This window comes from Lutjanus erythropterus, chromosome 11, assembly GCF_056507025.1.
Source record: "Lutjanus erythropterus isolate fLutEry1 chromosome 11, fLutEry1.hap2, whole genome shotgun sequence".
NCBI lineage: Eukaryota > Metazoa > Chordata > Actinopteri > Lutjaniformes > Lutjanidae > Lutjanus > Lutjanus erythropterus.
The window spans coordinates 33,836,199-33,857,077 of NC_139327.1; the positions used below are offsets into that span (position 1 = coordinate 33,836,199).

Genomic DNA, 20,879 nt, shown 5'->3' on the forward strand with positions numbered 1-20,879 from the left:
TGTCCTGACTGTGCAGAGCGACTTCATGCAGCCCTGTGGAGCTGGGTGTTGTGCCAAAAGTTGAAATGCATGCAAAAAAGTGTTTCTGCTGGTGTCATTTCTCCTCCCCGAGTTGATGCCAGGAAAAAGAAAACATAATGGCATTTCAATGGTAAACATTTCACAGAATTAGAAAAAATGGCATCTTGACACACAGGAGTCACACTTGGATTAAACAAACTCTTTTGATTAGAATGACCTCATGGTTTTCCTTGTAGTGCCACTCCCGGGACAAACTTTCCATTTTTAGACTTGGAAATCACCCTTATGTTGTTTTTTCCATCCAGCACTCGTAAAAATGAGTTGTTCCAAAAGGGTTCTTCCAGAAGGGCTGAGGTTCTGCTCAGAACCACGTGCTTCTGAAGTTCTTTATAAGAATCAGGATTTCATTAAGAAAGGTTCTGTGTTCCATAATATAAAAGGGTCCTCAATCGAATCCCCTGGGTGGTTTCTATGTGAAACCCTTGGAATGTGAAGGGGTTTCAAATGAAACCCCTGGAATATAAACAGGTTCTTGGGAGAACCCCCTAGCTGGGTTCAAAAATAAGTCCTTTGAATATAGAAAGGTTCTCAACGGAGTACTGTCGGTGGGTTCTAAATGAAACCCTTGGTAAAAGGTTCTCTGCAAAACCCCAGGTGGGTTCCAGATGAAAACGCTGAAAATAAAAGGGCGTGCAGTAGAACCCCGTGGGTTGATTCTATATAAAACCTTTTAAATATAAAAAGGTTCTCAGTAGAACTCTCTGGGTGGGTTCTAAATTAAACCCTTTGCATTTAAAAGGGCTCTCGGGAGGATCCCCTGGGTGGGTTCTAGATAATATCTTTGGAATATACAGTATAAGTGTTCATGGTAGAATATAAAATGGTTTGCATGAGAACCCCCTTAGGATGTCCTCCCTCAGAGGGTGGAAAGGTACTGGATAGAACCCCCAAAGAGGGTTCTAGGTGGAACCATTGTACCCTAGCAGGGTTCTCTTTAAGAACCTGTCATAGGGGGACCCTTCCACAGATGGTTCTTGGTTTAACCCTTTTTGTTGTCTTCTCAGTTGAACTCTGAAAGTGTTTCAAGTGGAATCTTTATAAATGGTCCTACCAGGAACCAAAAAACAAAAAGGTTCTCCTGTTGGGACAAGCCAGAGAGCCCTTTGTGGTTCTAGTTAGCACCTTTATTTCTAAGAGCGAATGCCAGCTGACTGTTTGACCCTTCTGCTTTTCATATTTGTCCTGGAGAATTACCAAAAGAGAACTTTGACTCAGAAAAGTCGTCCACGGTTTTTCCTATTAACTGTGCCATTTGTGACTGCCAGTCAGTGGAAGCATTCACACAGCACAGTGCATTCATGGCGGTTTTGTGAGTTACTGAATCTTATCTTGCACCTGCGAGTCAAGACTTGCCTGTCGCCTCACAGTTGTTGTATCTCCTTCTATTCACAGGCTGTCATCATCCCTCTCTTTCCTATCTATCACTGTCAGATAAATTTTGATTTAATGCTGCTCTAATCACAAAATCCTGCTGATCATTTGGCAATAGCTGTCACTAATTTCCATTGGATCGTCATTCATCATTGGACCGTTTCTTGTTTGCTACGCTCTGTCCTCCTTCCACGTTCTCGTTCTTCATCATAGCAGCCAGGCTACAAGAGCGCCGACATATTCATAATGATGTGAAATGACAGAAGAGTCATTTTACTAGCTGCTACTGTCTCTTTAGAATTTCACTTGTCTTGTAAAAAGTATGGCGGATGTTATCATTGTATCATAGACGGGATTTCAATGTGATGCTGAGCTTCTTTGCACATTAATAGCATATTATTTTTTAGACCACGAGATTAGAAATATCTACATGTACTTGTTATTAAAGGAAGATAAGTGGTGCACGACAGCGTTCTGTATATAAATGAATGAGTTAATCAAAAATACAGAATGCCATGATGAAAAAGCTGCTGATTAGAAAAACAAAGTCCCAGGATAGCGGTAATGGCTGGCTTATAATTAGTTTCAGTGGCCTGTTTTCCTCAGTGTGCCTCTAAATTCTCCCTTATTACCGTACATTAATTAATAACCAACTGAGAAGACCCCATGCCGCTTTTGGAAAATATGCTCCAGTTTGGCATTTTGACCAGAATTCCCTGCGCACACTTGAGCTGCCAAGTCAGAAATCCTGACCTCGCTGTAACAACCCTTTTCACTTCAAAAACCTTGAAATTAATGATGACTGGTTTTATACAGACAAAAATATAAATGCAACACTTTTGTTTTTGCTTTTTGCTTTTGCTCCCATTTTGTATGAGTTGAAATAAAAGACCTAGATGTGTTTCTCTCAAATTTTGTTTAAATCCATGTTAGTGAGCACTTCTGCTTTGCCAGTCCATCTACCTGACAGGTGCAGCAGAAAGGTGTGTCTTGGACTGGTCCTGATAGGTCCTGGTTAGGCTGGGCACTGAAACCAGGTGCCACAGCGCAGATTGAAGTGCCTCATTTTGGTGCCACACGCCTGCACTGTCAATTGAGACTGTCACAAGTGTGGCTGTATAATATGTGGGCACAAACTCCAACATATTTTTAAAAAAACATTGCAAGGAGGCACCTGACAACACTTTTGGACTCACTTGAAAGCAAAGGGATGCTGTGAAAAAAGAACTGCTATCTGCAAAAAGCAAAACAAAATAATAATAACCATATTCAGTGCCTACGAAATGTTTCTTTTTCAAAACCAAACTGCATGTTTTAGAGTGTCCTTTTATTGTGACCAGTCCAAGACATGGCTGCCAGGTGGATGTATTATTTTGGCAACAGAGAGTTGTTCTCACTGACATGGATTTGAACAGATTTAAGAACAAAATGTGAGAAATGAACCTCAACTTGTGAAAAACTGGAGCCAAAACAAAGGTATTGTGTTTATAAAAGTGTTTTTAACATCATGTTTTTGCAAACTGTGTATACATTTTTATTTCTGAGAACAAAACCACTATTTAAACTATTTATATACATCTTCATTATAAATCATTTATACATTCCTGCTGCACTTTCCACGGCGTGTTGCAGCGTTGTCGATCGCACTTTTCAGGCAAGCATTGGTTTCCATTAATTTCACCAGGGCATGAAAACCAATGCACATATTTGAGTTGGGTAATCTATCACAGTAAGAATTATGTCTGCATCAAAGCTGCATTACCATTGCATGGTAGACTTATTTTAGCATAAACAATACAAAAACAAAATGCAGCACAAACTTCACCATGATGGATTACCTAACTCACCTAGCCATTTCAAAGTCATTTCAAGTTGACTTCCCAATAAAATGAAAATGGATATAAATTACCTGGAAGGTATCAAACACACTCTGGTATGTCTTGGGAAATGTTTGGCTAAAACATTTAAAATCACCGGTATGGTCCTTCACACATGAAATCAATGCACATCTCCTGAAGGTAAACTCAGCCTGCACTCATTCTGTGTTGATCCTTTACAAAAGCTTACTTTGCTCCACTGTGTGGCTGTTTTTCTTTGCTTCCTGTTTGTTTGTCCTCTCTAGGCTTCTTGGACGCGACCAGACAAATATGAGGTATGGCTACTAAAAATGGTAGCCTGACTTTAGCTGTGATAGCCCAGACTTACACAGTAGACCACCCCTTTCTGTTGCAGAGCAGAAGTGTTGTCCCCCAGCCTACATTTAATGCTCACTCCTCGTAGCTGTGCACTAAATATGTAGACCATTAGACACGTAGTACAGTACATTTAATCCATTTAGTTCCAGTACGCATTTAGACTTGCCCTATTTACTTGTCCCTGTTTATTTTTGTCGACAAATTCCATCACGAGATGTAAAGTCAGTCACAGCAGCTCAGAGTAGATGGTTTCATTTTTTTGGCCATATAGCATGCTGTTATTTCCTGCTGCACGGTCTGGTTACTTCTCAGACTTAGCTCGTTTCAGGGAAGAAACAGATTTCTTGCACAGGGTTGTTGTGAGGCCAGCAGCTCTGCAGTCTCACATAGAAAACACTGTCTGCTCTGCTGAAGGCCTGCCATGGCGCTAACTCACCAAGCTGTACTAAATCTTAACAAAGTGGTTTTAAATGGTGTAGCCTACTATCATAAGCCAGGAGCCTGCATGTTTTTGTTTCAGCTGCACGCTACAGCAGCTGATGCCTCCAGTCAGAGGGGGGTGGCAAATCACCTGGGGTCTCATTTATACAATAGTCTTACCGGATCAGTTCACCCAAATTGCAAAAAAAAACAGGTTTTCTCACTTACCCCTTGTGGTATCCAGCCAGGCACATAGTTTTGGTTTTATTTTTTCAAGTTTTTGAGATGTGCCTTGAGATATCTGTGCACACCGCAGTATAATGGAAGTAGATGGACTTCCACAGGGGTTCACAATTAAGTTACATCTCTGAGAACACTTGGAACAAGTATTTGTAAAAATAAAATCTGAGCATGACGTGGGAAACCAAGGCAAGAATATTTAATTATAAATCTCAAAATATTTTTTATGTATGAGCTCCCTGCTGTAGTGTTTGATTGGAAAGAAACATGCAAACTCCTGTGCCTCCACAAAGTAAAAGCTACTGTCATTAGATTGAGCTGACACAGTATAACAAGCTAACTTCACTCACTGCCACACACAAATTAAACACATCAAACACACCTTAATTTAAAAAAACACATAATAAATGAACTTCCGCAGCTCAGAATTCAGTTTTTTTGCACTCCACCAGTTTTCACTTCTTGGTTCTTCTAAAAAACATACATTTTGCCTCTGACATATGATTTTGTGCTTAAATTACTACATCCATATTTCTGTGAAGGTTATTTCAATTCCTGCATCACATGAGTCTGTTTAACACGTCCCAACATGTGACCACATTGTTGAACAGTCTCTTAGATTTCAGGTTGTGTGATTTAATCAACAGGTTCTCACTCCCATTTCGTTAAACATGGCATCATGGTCAGCTGTCTCTCACTTCAAACTATGATCAGTTCTCATATAGGCTTCCACGGTCATAAGACATTGGTCACAACTATTATACGTAAGTGCTTAAAACACTTAAATAAGGTTATTATCAATGATTTTAAATGAATCATCACAAAATGAGTAGCTTATGAGAATCAGTGTAGCAATCCTGCAGAACTGATCCACCCATCCCAGCTCTACAGTTAAGTCAGCAATAATAAATATGCAACCTTCAGACAGACTTTCAAAATAAAGGCAGAAAAACTACTTAGGTAGTCTTAGCAAACAAAGCTGCTTTGTAAGGTTTAGGAAAATATCCAGTAACAAAATTTGAGTTCAAATAATAATGTTACTAATGTACGTTCATGTGTTTAACTCAATGTCTGTAAATTACATACATAAATATGTATTTGTCCTGGTTGACAGTCCTGTGTTTGTTTACTGAGTAAGCCCAACTTTCTGGCTCTTTATACTACATCACTGTGGCACATTAAAACATAATGCTAGCCAGGTGCCACCAGAAATGATGCTACAGGGGTGCATATACAGTGTCAGATGCTGAAGCATGGGAGCGCTGACCACGCTGCTGTATGTGACGTGTTGGGACTGAGAATGGGCTGAATTTAAGACCCTACAGACCACATATGCAGCATATTTACTATTACTCCATGAGTTATTTCATATTTTATACTTATAGCAGGTGGTGGCACATGTCTTTTTAATTATCTGGTCATAATTCTTTAAAATGATCACTACTTGACACTGCATACATTGAGGTTTACACAGAAAGGTGGTTTAATTATTTCATGATGGTGCCTTCCCTGTAGGTCTCCCTTGGTTCTGTAGAAAACTAGCTATTATTAGTAGATAAGTGAGTGTTGAGTGTTGAGGAAGATGTCTGTAGTGCATCCCCTTAACTTCCCCTTTTCTTCCTCTCACGGTTTCTTTAAAACTGCTTGTCTCTACAGGATGAGAGCAGTGAGAGTAGAAACAGCACGCTTAACCTAATATCTGTATCTGACTATGTAGATAAAGGCATCAGAGACAAGAATTATACAAAACTAACTTGTCTCATGATCTATGATGAAGATACCACTCCTAATATTTTATATATCTGAAGATATTGTCAATTTATAGTTCTGTGAAGCCGCCGAGACAGAAATGTTACCATGTAAAATAATTTCATTTAGAAAATAAGTTGTTGATGAATGCATTTTGAAAAGCATAGCATTGATCCAACTAATCTGTAGTCACTGATAGTAGTTTTGGCCTTGCTTACATTAGACGCTGGTTGAACTCTGCTCTGTGATGAGCATAAATCATAGCTGCTAACAAGGACGCATTATATGATTAGTCGTGCTGATAAATGAATGTCGAAAGGTGATATTATGCTGTCTTTATTTATTGAGAAGTGCAGTTTAAAAGGCAGCCAACACTTGAACCAGATCAGGCTCTGATTAAAACAACCTGCCTGCTGAATGCTCTTAATGTCAGCTCTGCTGAATAGACTATTCAAGAAATCCTCCTCAACCCGTGAAGCGAGAAAGATCACATGACCATCTTGTATTTATCAGAAATGTGCATTAAAGTGAATCAGTTATGAGTAAATATAGTACTCCAACTACACCAATGAGTAAGCTACTTTAAAAGCAAGTCATTAATTATACTGTTTAATTTACATGTTAGCAGCTCAGAAATGTACAGTAACCCCCGTTCAATTTCTTTCTTAAAAGGCCCAGTTTAAAAAAAAAAAAAAAGTAAAGTACGTAGAGGTCAAAAACTTTTTCTCCACTTTATTAGTTTTCACGATCATAAAACATTAGGTACAAAAGTACAGGGGGAAAAAAACATTTCTTTTTGTAATCTTAGATTAAAAGTAGACAGTGAACGTCTCTTTTCATTTACTTTGACTCTTCTAAATTCTCACTATTTAAACAGCCTGAGTTAAAACTTTTAAATTACACAGCTTTCTTGAACTCTTGATTCTGATTGGTCAATTACAACATTCTAGTGTTTGTATTTCCTAGGATGATGAAGGCATGCCCCGCCCCTACTCTGCCTCTGATGAGTTTAGCCTGATTTTCATACCCTAACCCTGCTCAGTCACACTCTTAACACCCACACCTACCTATAACCTACCAGCAAAGGCAACTAGCCACCCAGTCAGAGTAGGACAGGTCATGACTTCACCATCCTGCAGGGAAAAACATGAGTTCTGCCCCACCCTGTCGGGTCATTTTGCAGTGATGATCCACTCACTGTCCATTATTCCTCAAATAAGTGTCTCTGTGCTTAACAACAGACATAATGAATGAATGAGCTAATTAGCCTATTAATTTCTGCTTTTATAAATGATCAAACTACCAGACTGAGGTTGTTAAAGGGCTGGATTCAGCCCATGGGCCACCAATTGAATAGGTCTGCTGTACCACATACAGACAAATTGAATGTTAAACAGTATAACATTATTCACCAGTTTTACATTTTTGCCTTACACATCCATGGTAAGTGACTTAACAACAGGGCCCCGAGGCCTCCAGGGTGAACTGAATGTCAAAATGTTTGACTTTAGTTTACAAGGACCACTTGAACGCACCGTTAGTTTTAGCAGACGGTTTAATTTTTGAAAGAGATGCAGATTCACCTTTATGTGCCACATCAGGAGGATCCGGCCGCTGAACTGGGAGACAGTTAATCATAAGTTCTATTCTAGCTACGGTGGACATTTTAAGACATTGTTATCTCAGCTTGTCAGACTCAGGAGACACAGCTCTGCTTTCATCAGCTTAATCGCCCTTTTCCATCGCAGAACTGGTCACAGGATCTACTTTTTTTAGTTCACTTTGGCCCTGCTCAGGAGGTAATTCAAAATGCAAGAAATCGTGATCGCTCAAGCAAACGTTGTTGTCTCACCACAATATGGATGACACAATAAAAACAACAGCAACCACCTTTTTAGCATCTGTATCGACCAGTGCAATTGAAGAACAAGGAAGGCTGCTTGGCGGACAAATTAAAGTGTCCAGGTCCTCATTTGTAATTGGAGTGAGGAGGTCATTCAGAGGAGCTATTAGAAAAGAAGAAGTCTGCCAGAAGATTTCTCAATCTGTCAAAAACATAAATATGCCATGCATCCAGACAATGCAGGGGAAAAAATGAAAGAGATGACCAAAAAAAAAACCCAGAATAATTATGGATTATAATACTTTCAGCAGGACAAACAGTAGCAGTTTGACATGTTTCTCAAATTTATGGGCCAGTGAGCTGCTTGTGCCAGTCCCACACTCGGAAATGAAATCAATAACACTATCAGCTCCACTTCTTTCTTTGTTGTCGGCCCCACAACACAACAGCTTACTTTCCTCGCCCCCAAAACAGCACATCAAAATAAAAGGACTGGTACTGCTGTTGCTTTGTTAATGAAGTATATCCAAAACATCATGATAAAGGGGAGCCCCCCCAGGTTACAGACTCTAAAGTTCCTGCTGTGGATCAGCTGTAGTTTTTCAAGTATATAGTCTCTAACCTCTGGGATGCCATTTAAGTCTATATTAAAGGCATAAATATATATCAGTACATCCATTAGACCTTATTTATATAGTCCTTCTCATATAAAGAAAATGTAATGCAAAGTGTTTCACACAATAAATTACTAACCCCTCAGCCTCCAACCATATCAAAGCAATGACTTTGTAATTGATGAAGCACTAAAATAAGCATAACAGCACTCATTAAAAACAGGATTATGTCTGTAATATAGATAATGTGGCGATGAATAATATAAATGAAGTAAATAATAGTCAGTATAGTTCAATAAATTAATACTTTAATAAAATACAATTGGAGAAAAGGGTTTTACTTTTAAAAGGACTACTTTTTTTTTATTTATTTTTTTTAGGGTACTTATATTTCCTAATGCCATATTTATTTTCCAGCTGTTTTCATTTCACAGATTCAGACCAAAGCAGCAAGACTGAACCCAACTGCTGAGAGACACAAAGGCCAATTTTAATATGAGCTGATATTGATGTACATAATCACCAGCAACAGCAGGATGAATTTGTTTTCTTGAAACATCTCCACATGTGCATTGCTTTCACTGAGACTCGGTACAGTTGCCCAAATGTTATAACTAAAAGCGACGCCCTCGCTTTTTATCAAGTGTCATCACCAGATGAAAAATGCCATGTCAACCAGTAGTTTATGAGCAAATACCCACTAAAAACATGCAACAATTTTGTACTGTTCAGCAGTTAAAATCTGCAGAATTCTAAATATTTCTTTTGCTTGTAATGTGAGAGATATTAATCATGTAAGATAAAGATTGTTTTTGATCAAAAATTGGCATATACATTAAAACAAGATAAAATTACCTCAAGCAGGGGCTATAAGAAATATTCAGTAGAATTAAGGGGATATTTTATGTCAGCCCAAAATAAAGTATGAACATTTGTTGGAAAAGTTATCCAGCATGAGATGTAGAACACATGGCTACTAGAAATGCATAGTAAAAAAACAAAACAAAAAACTAATAAGGTGCTTGGTAACATTTTTACAAGCAGCATCTCTATTTGTTTAAAATCTGCGGAGGCCCGCTAATTAGCTTCCCATCAGTCTCTGATCTACTTTAAACAAGATTTTACACATGATAAAATAGACCTTTTTTCACAGCAGCCATTTTGACATGAAATGGTAGAGTAAACACAGGTGTTAATGATACTAATTAAGCTGCTGTTTCATTCAGGTCAAACTGAGTCAAGGTGCTGTTATCGTGAATGATGGCTCAGTGGGAAAACTCTCCGTATCTGAGCTAACATCACTGTTTACCATCTCATGTCAATGTGGCTGAATCGGAAAAGGTCCATAGTCTGCAACAAGCAGGTTTGTTCCTGAATGTCTCCTGAAACAACTGTTTGGATGGCTCTTTGTTAAACTTTGCACAGACATACAAGTTACACACAATACCATGTGAAAGTGAAAGTGAAAAATTATTATATTTGTTAAAACATTATTAAAATGAGATTACATACAATAGCTTAAATGCGTATGATTCTGGTTAAAGATACAGCAATTTGGGGGAATTTTACAGTTTTGCAATTTTCCCAGAATCAGAAACTAATAAATTAGGTGATTTTAGCTCAACTGAAGACTGTTGTTAGGATCAAATTAACACAAAAAGAAATGGAGGCCCAAAATCTCAAACTTTGATAATCTTCTGATGATCTAGTGCATTACCTGATAAAAAAGGTCCGTCAAATGAGAAATTACACATGGTGAAAATAGACCCTTTTTTTTTTCAGCAACCATTTTGGCATGAAATAGTAGAGTAAACACAGGCATTACCAGTGATAAAAAATTAAGGTTCTGCTCTTTTCAGGTCAAGAGCAATCAGGAGATCACATAGCCTGCATGTATGTGATTTGGTTCAAGAGAGATACAGTACTGGGAAATTTATCCCAGACCTTTTTTATGTATTTGGTGGAGTCCGAAGTTATGTCCCACAGTGATAATATTGTCTTGGCTCTTGTCTATCAGTGGTGCCACAATTTGAATATTAAACAAAAAAAAGTCTAAATCAATTTTAAATCAAAGGAAGATTTGTTATTCTCTATATCTACTGTACTTTTCTCTGTATCACTGCCTACTTGTGGAATCCAGCGTGTGTCTGAAGGAAGAAACACTTTTTTTGAATAAGTAAATGAAAGTTGTCAGGGTGTAGAACCAATGATTTGTTGATATTTACACATCAAGACCATGGTAGAGGCCTCAGATAAAGAAAAAGTTTATACTGAAAAATCAAATCAAATCATGACTTTGAAATCAAAATTAAACAATAATCATGATCCCACAGATATCCAGGGATTGAGTGAAACTAAAAGATGGGTCTCAGACTTTGAAAAAACTGCTCTAGTGCATCACCAGATCAAAATGTCAATCAATAGATTGACCAAATACCTGCTAAACTAATTGCATTCCCATCAGCCTCAGCTGTATTTTAATCAAGATGTTACACGGTGCAAATAGGCCTTTTTCAAAGCAGCTGGTTTGACATGAAATACTAGTGTAAACACAGGTGTAACTAATTAAACTAATTAAGGTTCTGCTTCATTCAGGTCAAACAGAGTCAGGGAGCTGTTATTGTGCATGCTGTAAAAACTCTGATAATGGAACGGGACTTTAATTTGCATCATAGGTAACACCTGTGTTTACTATTTCATATTAATACGGCTGCTGTGAAAAAGGTCTATTATCTGTCGATCATTGGCATATTAACATTTTCACTCACCGCGGTGTCTATACAGCCTCGCGAAGCCACCGTGGCGGTCGACTCTTCGTCTTGTTAAGAACTAATTATTAGATTGTTTGCCATGTTTATCTCTTCTGTTGACTCCTGTCAAGCCTTTGCAATTCAAATTGGAGCTAGAAAATTCTCACATGCCCTCCTTGTAATTACCATCAGGATGCTGACATGAGCAGGTATTCCCAGTCGGCGTTTAGTATTTACAGAAATCCACTCTGACGTTAATGCAGCATTAATAGTTTTTTATAGTCAGTAGGGCCGTAGGTGGTGGAGAGGCGCTAAAATAAAGAGGCAGCACATATAAAGAGTGAAGCAGGTTTATTTACTGCATCGCTGATAGTCGCAGCCTGTGCACATCCTGGCTGGCACTCTCCTCTATACAACATTTGTAGTACACAATGTATGACAAGCAGAACACACGTATTGACAGGTTATGTAAGTGAGTGTCAGCGCTGCCCTACAAAGCAATGAAGCAGCGACTACGCAAACAGGGGAAACTGTGAAACATAATTTCCATGCCTTGCATGACAAGTCCACTGTTATAATTAATTTTGTGACAAATCACAGTTGTATAATTAAAATGATTCATTGGAATTAATTAATAAATCCCATTCAAAGGTCTGCGTGTTCACTTCTACCTCTGTTGTATCATTAAAGTATTATTCTCCATTAACCTTATCACGTTTACATTCCAGCAGTGTGCCCGGTGCAGCTCCTTCCTGTGTCACTGCAGTACGACATGATTAATGCTGCCCTTTCAAAATGTTCCAGGACACTCCCTCAGATCTTCAGTAAACAGCAGAAATGTTACTGCCACATCTGTGCCCCCCTGCTCTGCAGAGGATAACAGTTCGTGCCACAATGCTAATACAACAAATATCTTTCAATTATTTATAAAACATAAACGCTGAAGCACCTAGAATGCCTGAAATATTAATGGAAACTCATGGCAGCCCGGAGGAAGATGTATATATCCCCTGTTGGTTTAAACTGTGTGTCGCCCAGAGGCAAGAAAAGCAGTCAGGGTTTTTATAAGTCCTGCTGCATGGCTCTTCTTCATTACTGATGCCTTTATTTTTTTTGCCTGATACCTTCTGCTGCATAATTTCAAGAATTCATCTCAATTATTGTCCTGGTGGGAGGGTTGCATTTGGTTTTCGGCAGCATCCTGTATATGAAAATGCTCAGCTGTGACTATCAGTGTCGGGCAATTAACTCAAGGCGTCTAACTTTTTACGCATTGCTCCATTTAAAAGTAATAATATTACTTTATTTATTACTTGGCATCAATAGTAATTAGCTACATTACTTGTGAGAGAACTATATTATTTTGTACCTTGTTGGCAGCATTGTTTTTCTCTAAGGTGAAAAAAATGAAAGGAAAATGTTGCCACTCAATTGAAGCAATAAATTACTCACTGTTTGCAATGTTAAACCAAGAAAACAGTGCCTACATGTACCAGGATGCATTGCGGCCGAGCTTGTGACCATCACACTCATGTTGCCATGTTATCACCACCCTAGCCTATAGATATTACTTAGTTGGACAAAACATAGCATAAGGTGACAAAAACACTCATCTAGGATACCCACTGGCTACCCAGAGGCAGAGACTAGAAATCCTGCATACATTAAGACTTAGACCTGCAAAACAATTGTCATGAGCACTGAGAAAAGTTCAACTTTGATTTATAGCACATCACATCCAACGTGCAGTGACAAGTTACTGACATCAGTTTATGTCTTCATGTTATTGACTTTCATTGAAAATGACCTGAAGCCTGATGCTGGCTCGCCAGTAGTCTAAATATATATATATATATGTATATATATATATATGATATAAAGAGAAACTTTAATGTCCTCTGAGAGGCAATTTCTGATACAGAACAGAAATTATGTAGACACATTAAAAGCACATTAAACAAACAATAGACAACAATAGTCTAATATCATCTGTAGCAGCAGCCATAAATATTATCACAGTCCAGGCAGGCTTTAAAGTGCATGTCGACAGATACCAACAAATATCACAAAAATAAACAGTGAACATACTGCAGAACCTCTATGTAATCACGTGTTTCACACCACCGAGTCCACATTTCTTTCCAAGAATCACAGTGGCGACTGCATCTTGCTGAATTGAGTTATACTGTAGCTATGGGAATAAATTAGTTTTTTGCCCGGTTGGTTCTGATCTTGGGTTATCTATACCTCTGACCAGAAGTCAGTGGCTGGAGCTCCGCTGAGAGTTGAAGGAATGTGCCCATGCAGACTTTGTCTGCCTTCTGAGCCCGCCTGGTCAGGTACAGGTGGTACAAGTCAGTCTGCTGTTGTCAAATGATTTTCCCATAGGTCTTAATGAATTCCTAATTTGCCACTGTGAGTAGTTTTGGAAAGTCTATACCAGCATAGAACACAGTCGCACAAAATGCTCTCAAAAAGTTTTTCTTTAACAGGGTAAGAATTTTGTTTTCAACATGAAAAACATTCAGTTTTCTAAGATATTAAATACAGTGTTGTGGTTCTTAAAAATAGCATCAGCACATTAGTCCCAAGAGAATTTGTGAAGACCAAGACATTTATACTAGGTCACACAGCATTAATTGGATTACATATATACAATGCACATAATTACTGTTTTGAAAATTGTAATCCCTTGCACTACTTGTTACTGGGCACAATAATAATAATACATCAAAGTTACTGAGTAATGTGTCACTGTCCTACAGCACAGAACACAGAGCACCCTTTACTTCAGCTTCACCTTCATGTTTAGTCAGATATACAGAACAGATCAAGTTAAGTTGCAGTGCATGGTTAAAAAGGCAAGCGAGGTTATTGGGTGTACTCAGATGTCAGCTGCACACCTGTGCTTAGAGCTTGTGCCGAATAAAGCATCCTCTGTGACCTCACATATCCACAATAAAACAGGTTCAGCTAAGTAGGCTGAGCAATAAAGGCGATCTGCTAAGGAAAATAAAAACAAGGTCTAACAAGCCATTTGTCCCAACTGCAATTATACTGTTCCAACTGCAATTAGACTGGCTGTAAACGTGCAGCTACGCTGCTAAATGGTGGGGACAACAATCGACATGCTGCAGGAGCTTGCAGTTTATTGGCTTGGGCTTTTCGCACTTGCTGATTTCCAGGCTGATGCAGGGATAAATGCAGGGATTGCACAGTGATTGTGCCTTATATGATTACATGTGACAAATAAACTTGATTGCTGTGTGCACCTTGACCACCTAACTTTATTAAGCCAACATTTTGTAGGGGGAGGCTGGGGCCTTAAGGTCAAGATTGAAGGTCAGTGTAGAAGTGGTATACATCATCTGAAAGCTGGGAACCTGAAGAAAAATTTGACTGAGTCTTGTCATAAATCTGGAATAAATGCCGTGTTCTCTTTAGGCGCCTACCGAACTTAGAAATTTTGAGTTTATAAAGGTTTAGAACATGATTATTTAAGTTTATGATGGCCATGGCCATGTTCAATTATGTCATAAGTGTTGCAGCAGTTTTGGTTTGATGCCAATTAGACAGATTTGGTGCATAACTTAACCATCTTTTACCACTCAAGAATGTGTAAGAATGTTCAGAAATCCCTAAAAAATACCATAGAACACCATAAAAATCCATGCTGTGATTTGGTACCAAATCATAGCTGTGCTCTGGGAATTGCTCAGAAACACCCTTTTTGTCAAAATACCTATGAAACCCACATGTTCTCTGAATGAACCAGGTCTGTAGTTTGTGGCTGTGAAGTCTCATGAGTCTGAGATCATTCAAGAAGTCACAATAGATCATTTTATGTAGAGAGGTTAAATTTAAAAATATAATTAAATAAAATCAATAAAATAAAATGGCTATTGTATGCAATCAAATCCCCATTCTGGTTTTAGCCCTAGTTTGGAGCCTTATTCAGACCTCTCCCCAACAATCTAGCATGATCACGTCATCTCTTTTCCTATAATACCAGTGTCAGTATCAAACTCTAGCTTTAACACCGAGCCTACTGCAGCCTCTGATAGAGAATAATATTAGCCACAGATTTAAGTATCCTAGTGGAGTTGAAGATCTTTTAACCCAAGACAATAACTTTAATCTTAGTGACACATACACTGCAAAGGATAAGGCTAGTGTGTTTTCTTATTGTCAACAAATCCCATGAAAGGACCAAAACAAAAGACCAAAAAGGACAATCATTTTAGTCCTTCCTAAAAACTTTATTTTACAGTACACTAATAACATGTAAAAAGCAGTACTTTGTATTAAAGTCGAGACCAACACTATTAATATTTTATCCTTTATTATCCAGAGGGTGATGTGGGAAACATTACAGCAGAACTTTACTGTAAGTAAAGTACTTTACCATAAGTCTGTGCAGTAACCCATAGACAAAATATTGCTTTAGCGCTTTAATTTTGGATTTAACTTCATAGATCTGGTTCATGTATTGGTTTTAAATGGGAAAGTAGCTGGCTTCATTTTAGTCTGTTGTGTGTCATTAATTACCTTACAATAAAGTTCAATAAAAGTCTGGGTCTGATAGGGTCTGATACTGTCTAATAAACAACATATTTCTAGTTTTTTGTTGTTTGTTGTTAATTTAATACAGCTTGTTACGTCCTTCTTGGGTACTGTAAAATAAAGTGAGAACGAACTTTCTAGTGTCTCCATCCTGTCTGTGGTGCTGCTATGCACTTAGAAAAATATAGAATAAAATCATCCTTGTTCTTTTTTCATAAAAAAAATTGAGATGCCAACTTCCAATTCAAGATTTTTTCTGTCCTGTCTCTGTTTTAGCACTCTGATTCACACACTGTAGTAATAGGTCATCTGTCAATCAAACCATGTTCATCACAGTATAGTCTGAGAAATCTGAGTTCAGTCACAGTTTATCTTCTAATTTTTTTCATCCAGTTTGTACAAACTAGAAAAACAACCCCATCACCTGTCATGTTTATCTACTTTCATTTTTTGTTGGAGGCTCTAATTTTTCAAACCAACAAATATAAAAACTCACATAAACAAGCAGAGAGGAACCCCCAAGAGCAGCAAAACATGTATTAAATTCTCTGAAAATGTCAGGCTTTATAAGTGAGAGTAATTATTTTCTCTTTTTCTTTTTCCCTTTTAGAGCCTTGATAGAAATATTGTGGTACGCAGCCATGCGCGGGTGTCCTCTCTCACCTTGAAAAACGTCCAGTTCACGTACGCCGGCCAGTACCTCTGCACCGCCAGCAATTCCATCGGACAGGACGACCAGCACATGTACCTGGAGGTTCGCTGTAAGTCGCCCAGCTCTTCCTACACTCGCTCTCATGGTTCAGTGGGTTATTAGGTTTGCAATGTTGTAATAAACTCATGAATCAACCTGTTCTCACTGCCAAAGTGTCAGATACAGCAGCATAGCCAGTATGTATGAAGCTGTAGGTACTTTTCTTGCATCATATCTGGAGGTGTCCTTCCAGTGTTACTTTTTGTGTTGTTGAAATAAAGTGACGTAGTATGAGGAAAGTCCTCAGTTAGAGGTGGTGGGGTGGATGGATGGGTCCAAAGAAACATAGGATGTGGCGTTAGTTATGTGAAGTTACACAAAGTTAGTTATTTGCACACAAATCATGATCTTTTCCTTTATTTTGAAACTCTACCTGGAAGTTGTGTATTTATTATTGCTGAACAAAGCAAACACTTCGCACATCTATTAGACAAGACAGCTGTGCTGGCGAGAGAAGGCCAAAAAGTTGCGAGCAGGCATGCGATGAAGGTCTAGTACCGAAACATCGCAAATAAATGATATATTGCAAGTTAGACAGTGTGCAGGAGTCCTTTTGCCATATTTATTATTGCTAAATTGCTTACTGCTAACTTTACTGCAGGACCCTGCATGTGCACAACTGATGCTAGTAGGGTACCCACTAGGTGTGCAATGTACTGCAATATTGATCATATATTTAGTTTGTTAATAATACACATTTTGTGTAAATCAGAGGGGTCCCTGGACCACATCTGGCCCATGCTCCCTTTGTCATTGTGGCATCTGACAACCTCATGCTTTTATTCTACTTATTTTCAGAGTGCTGAATGACCACCAAAAGTACATTTTGTGCAGCTAAAAAGTACACAATCTGAATTTTAAGGCAATGTACAGTAAAAAGTGTTACAGTATTCTTCCTTTGTCTCCCGCTTGTTCTTGCATGCGTGTATTTTACGCCACTGGCTTTGAGTCAGCCAATCTGCCATCAAGTTACTGTGAAGCACAATAAAAAGTGGTGTTTTAATTATTTTGACATTTTATTTCAGATTTAGAAAGTAGTTTTTTCTATAAGATATAATACATTTTAATGGGATGCAATTTTACATAACATCAACATTTATTTCTACGCCCCCACAGACACACACTGACATGACAGCATGACAAGCCCCACAATATATGTAAGACTGTGGGAGTTTTATTTTGCACTGTACGCTCATTGTACATTATCCAGATCATTACATGCCTACTTACGTAATTAATTAAAAAATTATTTTATTGCTCCAAAGTCTATGATCTAAACTGCGTCCACAGCAATGATTCTCTATTTATTCATACTATTCAGAAATAACAGACCAGGGAATGCCGTAATTGACATATCAGAATCAAGCATTTAACAAGACCTTGTAATGAATAAATATGAATTTGACTGACGGCTATGATGGTGAAAACCTGATGTTGCGACAACCCTCGTACCTACAGCGCTGTGTTGTGACCCGCTGCTGTGTTTGACGACTTGGGAGTGAGAACGTGTTGCATGAATGAACGAAGCTATTGTTACTGTTGACATTTGCTTAATAAATTCTCACTCATACGTTTCATCTCACTTGCAGAATGAAAGCAGATAAATTTATTTCTCAAAACGTTGAACAAAAAGAAACAATCTTACTATTGTGACCTTGAACTGGACTGTATTCTGATAGTAAGTCATGCCAGATGTTAAGCCATATTTTTCATACAGTCAGAATCCTGTTTCAACACACAGCCACGACTGCACATACAGAGAGGTGTAGGTCAAAGAATAACTGTCAGTGTCAGACAGATTCATCGATGCTCAGCTAAACGAGCGCCTGAAGTGTCTAACTCAGGATATAAAGACTGAAAGCTTTCTTCTCAAAGAAACTTTGTACCAGGCCTACATCTGTCTTTTGTTGGCCCTGATCTGGAACAGCTGCTGCAGCTGCTGCTGTCTCCACGTTTGCCCACGACAGACTTCAAATAAAATGTCACAAAGTCATTAAGTTTGCAGCTAAAAATGTTTGTGACTAGTCATAGATTGTAAAATTCCATCCTGTGACTGTGACATATCACCAGCCTGTGAAGTTCAGTGTTTTCCAGAAGTAATTTTGTTGTTTAAATGGCGTTTTTTTTGTGCCCAGACGTTTTCTCAATATGTCTGCCTCTGCTCAGGTAGTGATTTCCTCTGTTTCCTGGAATGGTTTTTGACAGCACCCTGAGAACGTTTCTGGGGTTTGTTCATTAGCCGTTCCCTTTACCTGTAGGCAGAAAAATCAATAGCACCACCAATATAGCAATCAATTCAACAAGAAGAGCAAGAGCAAGTTGGAGCAAGTGAACATGTCTTTCCAGGCAGGAAAAGCTCGAGATTCATGCCCTTTATTTAAACCTGCCTTGCAGCTGCCTTGTGTGCATGTGGAAATCTTTCTCTCAGCATCTTCTACATGAGATTTCTCCTGGTATGATACGTTTAATGTGCGTGCAGAAGAGGATTCTAGACAGAAGATCTCAATTTCTGATTCTGATGGACTGACATTAAATCCTGGAGCTGATTTCATAAGGACAAAGACAATCTGAAAGACTAGTCACGTATTTCGTCTTCAGATAGAGTTCTGCAGCCAGTTGCATCAGCTTAAGATATGGTTTAAAGTAAACTCAAGTAAAAAGTCAACTTAATACTTTGTTCATTTGCCCCATCTCTACTTATACCATTTTTAACGCCTGCAGTCAAAACATTGTTGCAGAGAGTTTTTCCTCGTGCATTCTCTAATAAAAAAAGGGAGAGAAAGACATCACTGACAGCAATGTCATACATCTCACAAAACTATTTTATTAAAGACAGAAATCATAATCTTTCACATGCATCAGTTGAAACTGCAAAATTTTATTTCATCATCCATTCTTGAGAGTTGGGACAAATCGTCTTTTACCAAAAACAAACAAAAAAGGTAAAAAAAATTATTAATACGAATGTTCTAATTCAGATTTTTAGGTGAAAAAATATTCTTTAACTATTTATTTATGAAATGTTTTGGTTTGTTCTAGTTTTTGGATTTCTAAACCAGAAAATACCCTTATCCCAGACTAGAAACCTAAGCAATTACAAAAATTGTTAAGAGCCTAAAATCTAAAACTAACAATGCCTACTGATAACATGGGTTAAAATGTGCAACTATAATCATCTTTGTTTTAAAAGATATTTTTAATGAAAAAGTTGACCCTTTAAATCTGTCAGATTTGAACAAAAACAGGATTTAATCGGGCATAAAAAGCGTTAGCTATACGCCAAGCTCCCCTGTTTCACTTCCTGGTTTAAAAACGGTGGGAATACTGCTAAAGCACTGGGAGCATTGTGAATGGAAGAGATGGGAAGTAACTAAGTACAGGTACTTTTTTACTGTACTTAAGTAGAGTTTTCAGGTAACTGTCCTCTACTTGATTTTTCTGACAACTTTTCACTTTTACTCGCTACAGTTTAACACAAATATATGTACTTTCTCCTCCTTACATTTTCAAAACAGGCTCATTAGTTTTGGTTTAATGCATCTGAGGGGAATTATTGATTGTTTGGTTATTGATTTCATTTTAATTACACTGTAGATCTAGATGTTAAAGCCCAACTAGGGACAAGAATTGAAAATCAGTAGTAGCCATGAACTCTGATCACTCACATCAGTTTCATGCTCTGTATTGGAACACCATTAAATTGCATCATCCCTATCATCTATAAAACACACGAGGAAGCTAACATGAGATAAAATGCTCTCTGTCCCTCTCTCATTACCTCATTGCTAATACAACAAATACTTATCGATTGCTTCTGGAACCTTGATGTTTTTTCACTAAGGTGTTGACGACTGTGTGGCGCATAAATATTGTCATAAATAAGAGCAGCATCAGCGAAAGTCTCTGGAAAACTTCCACCTCGGAGAAACGATTCTGCTGAAGTTAACACCTTAACACATCCAAGTATCTGTTACAAGCAACCAAGTGGTGCCAGCGGCAATTCCCATCTCAGGTGAAGTGAAGCAGCAGAAAGTAACCGTATAGTACAAGACTGAGTGTGCATGTCAGTGTCAGTATGAATGTAAAGGGCTGCAGTCTGACACAGGTGTAAATGTCAAAGAAATCTTTCCTCCAGCTCTTCTAACATTAGTCTCTATCATTTTGCTCTGTTCTGCCACAGTATCAGTTAATAAGGAATGACTTTTATCTGCTCAGGGAGGGGTACGTTTTATCCCAGTTTCTAAATTCTATGCTAATTTTATCTCATTTTTATGTTGCATCCCAGTTTTAGTAAGTTATTGT

The 20,879-nt window shown here is 38.1% G+C and overlaps 1 protein-coding gene across 1 annotated transcript in view; it reads left to right on the plus strand.

Moving 5' to 3' along the window:
- The window catches only part of ncam1a (neural cell adhesion molecule 1a), a 397,669-nt gene that overhangs the window by 303,343 nt on the left and 73,447 nt on the right, over window positions 1-20,879 (plus strand). The window contains exon 9 of the mRNA XM_084730006.1: window positions 16,437-16,587. Coding sequence (XP_084586132.1) covers window positions 16,437-16,587 — 151 coding nt within the window. The remainder of the gene's footprint in view (window positions 1-16,436; window positions 16,588-20,879) is intronic.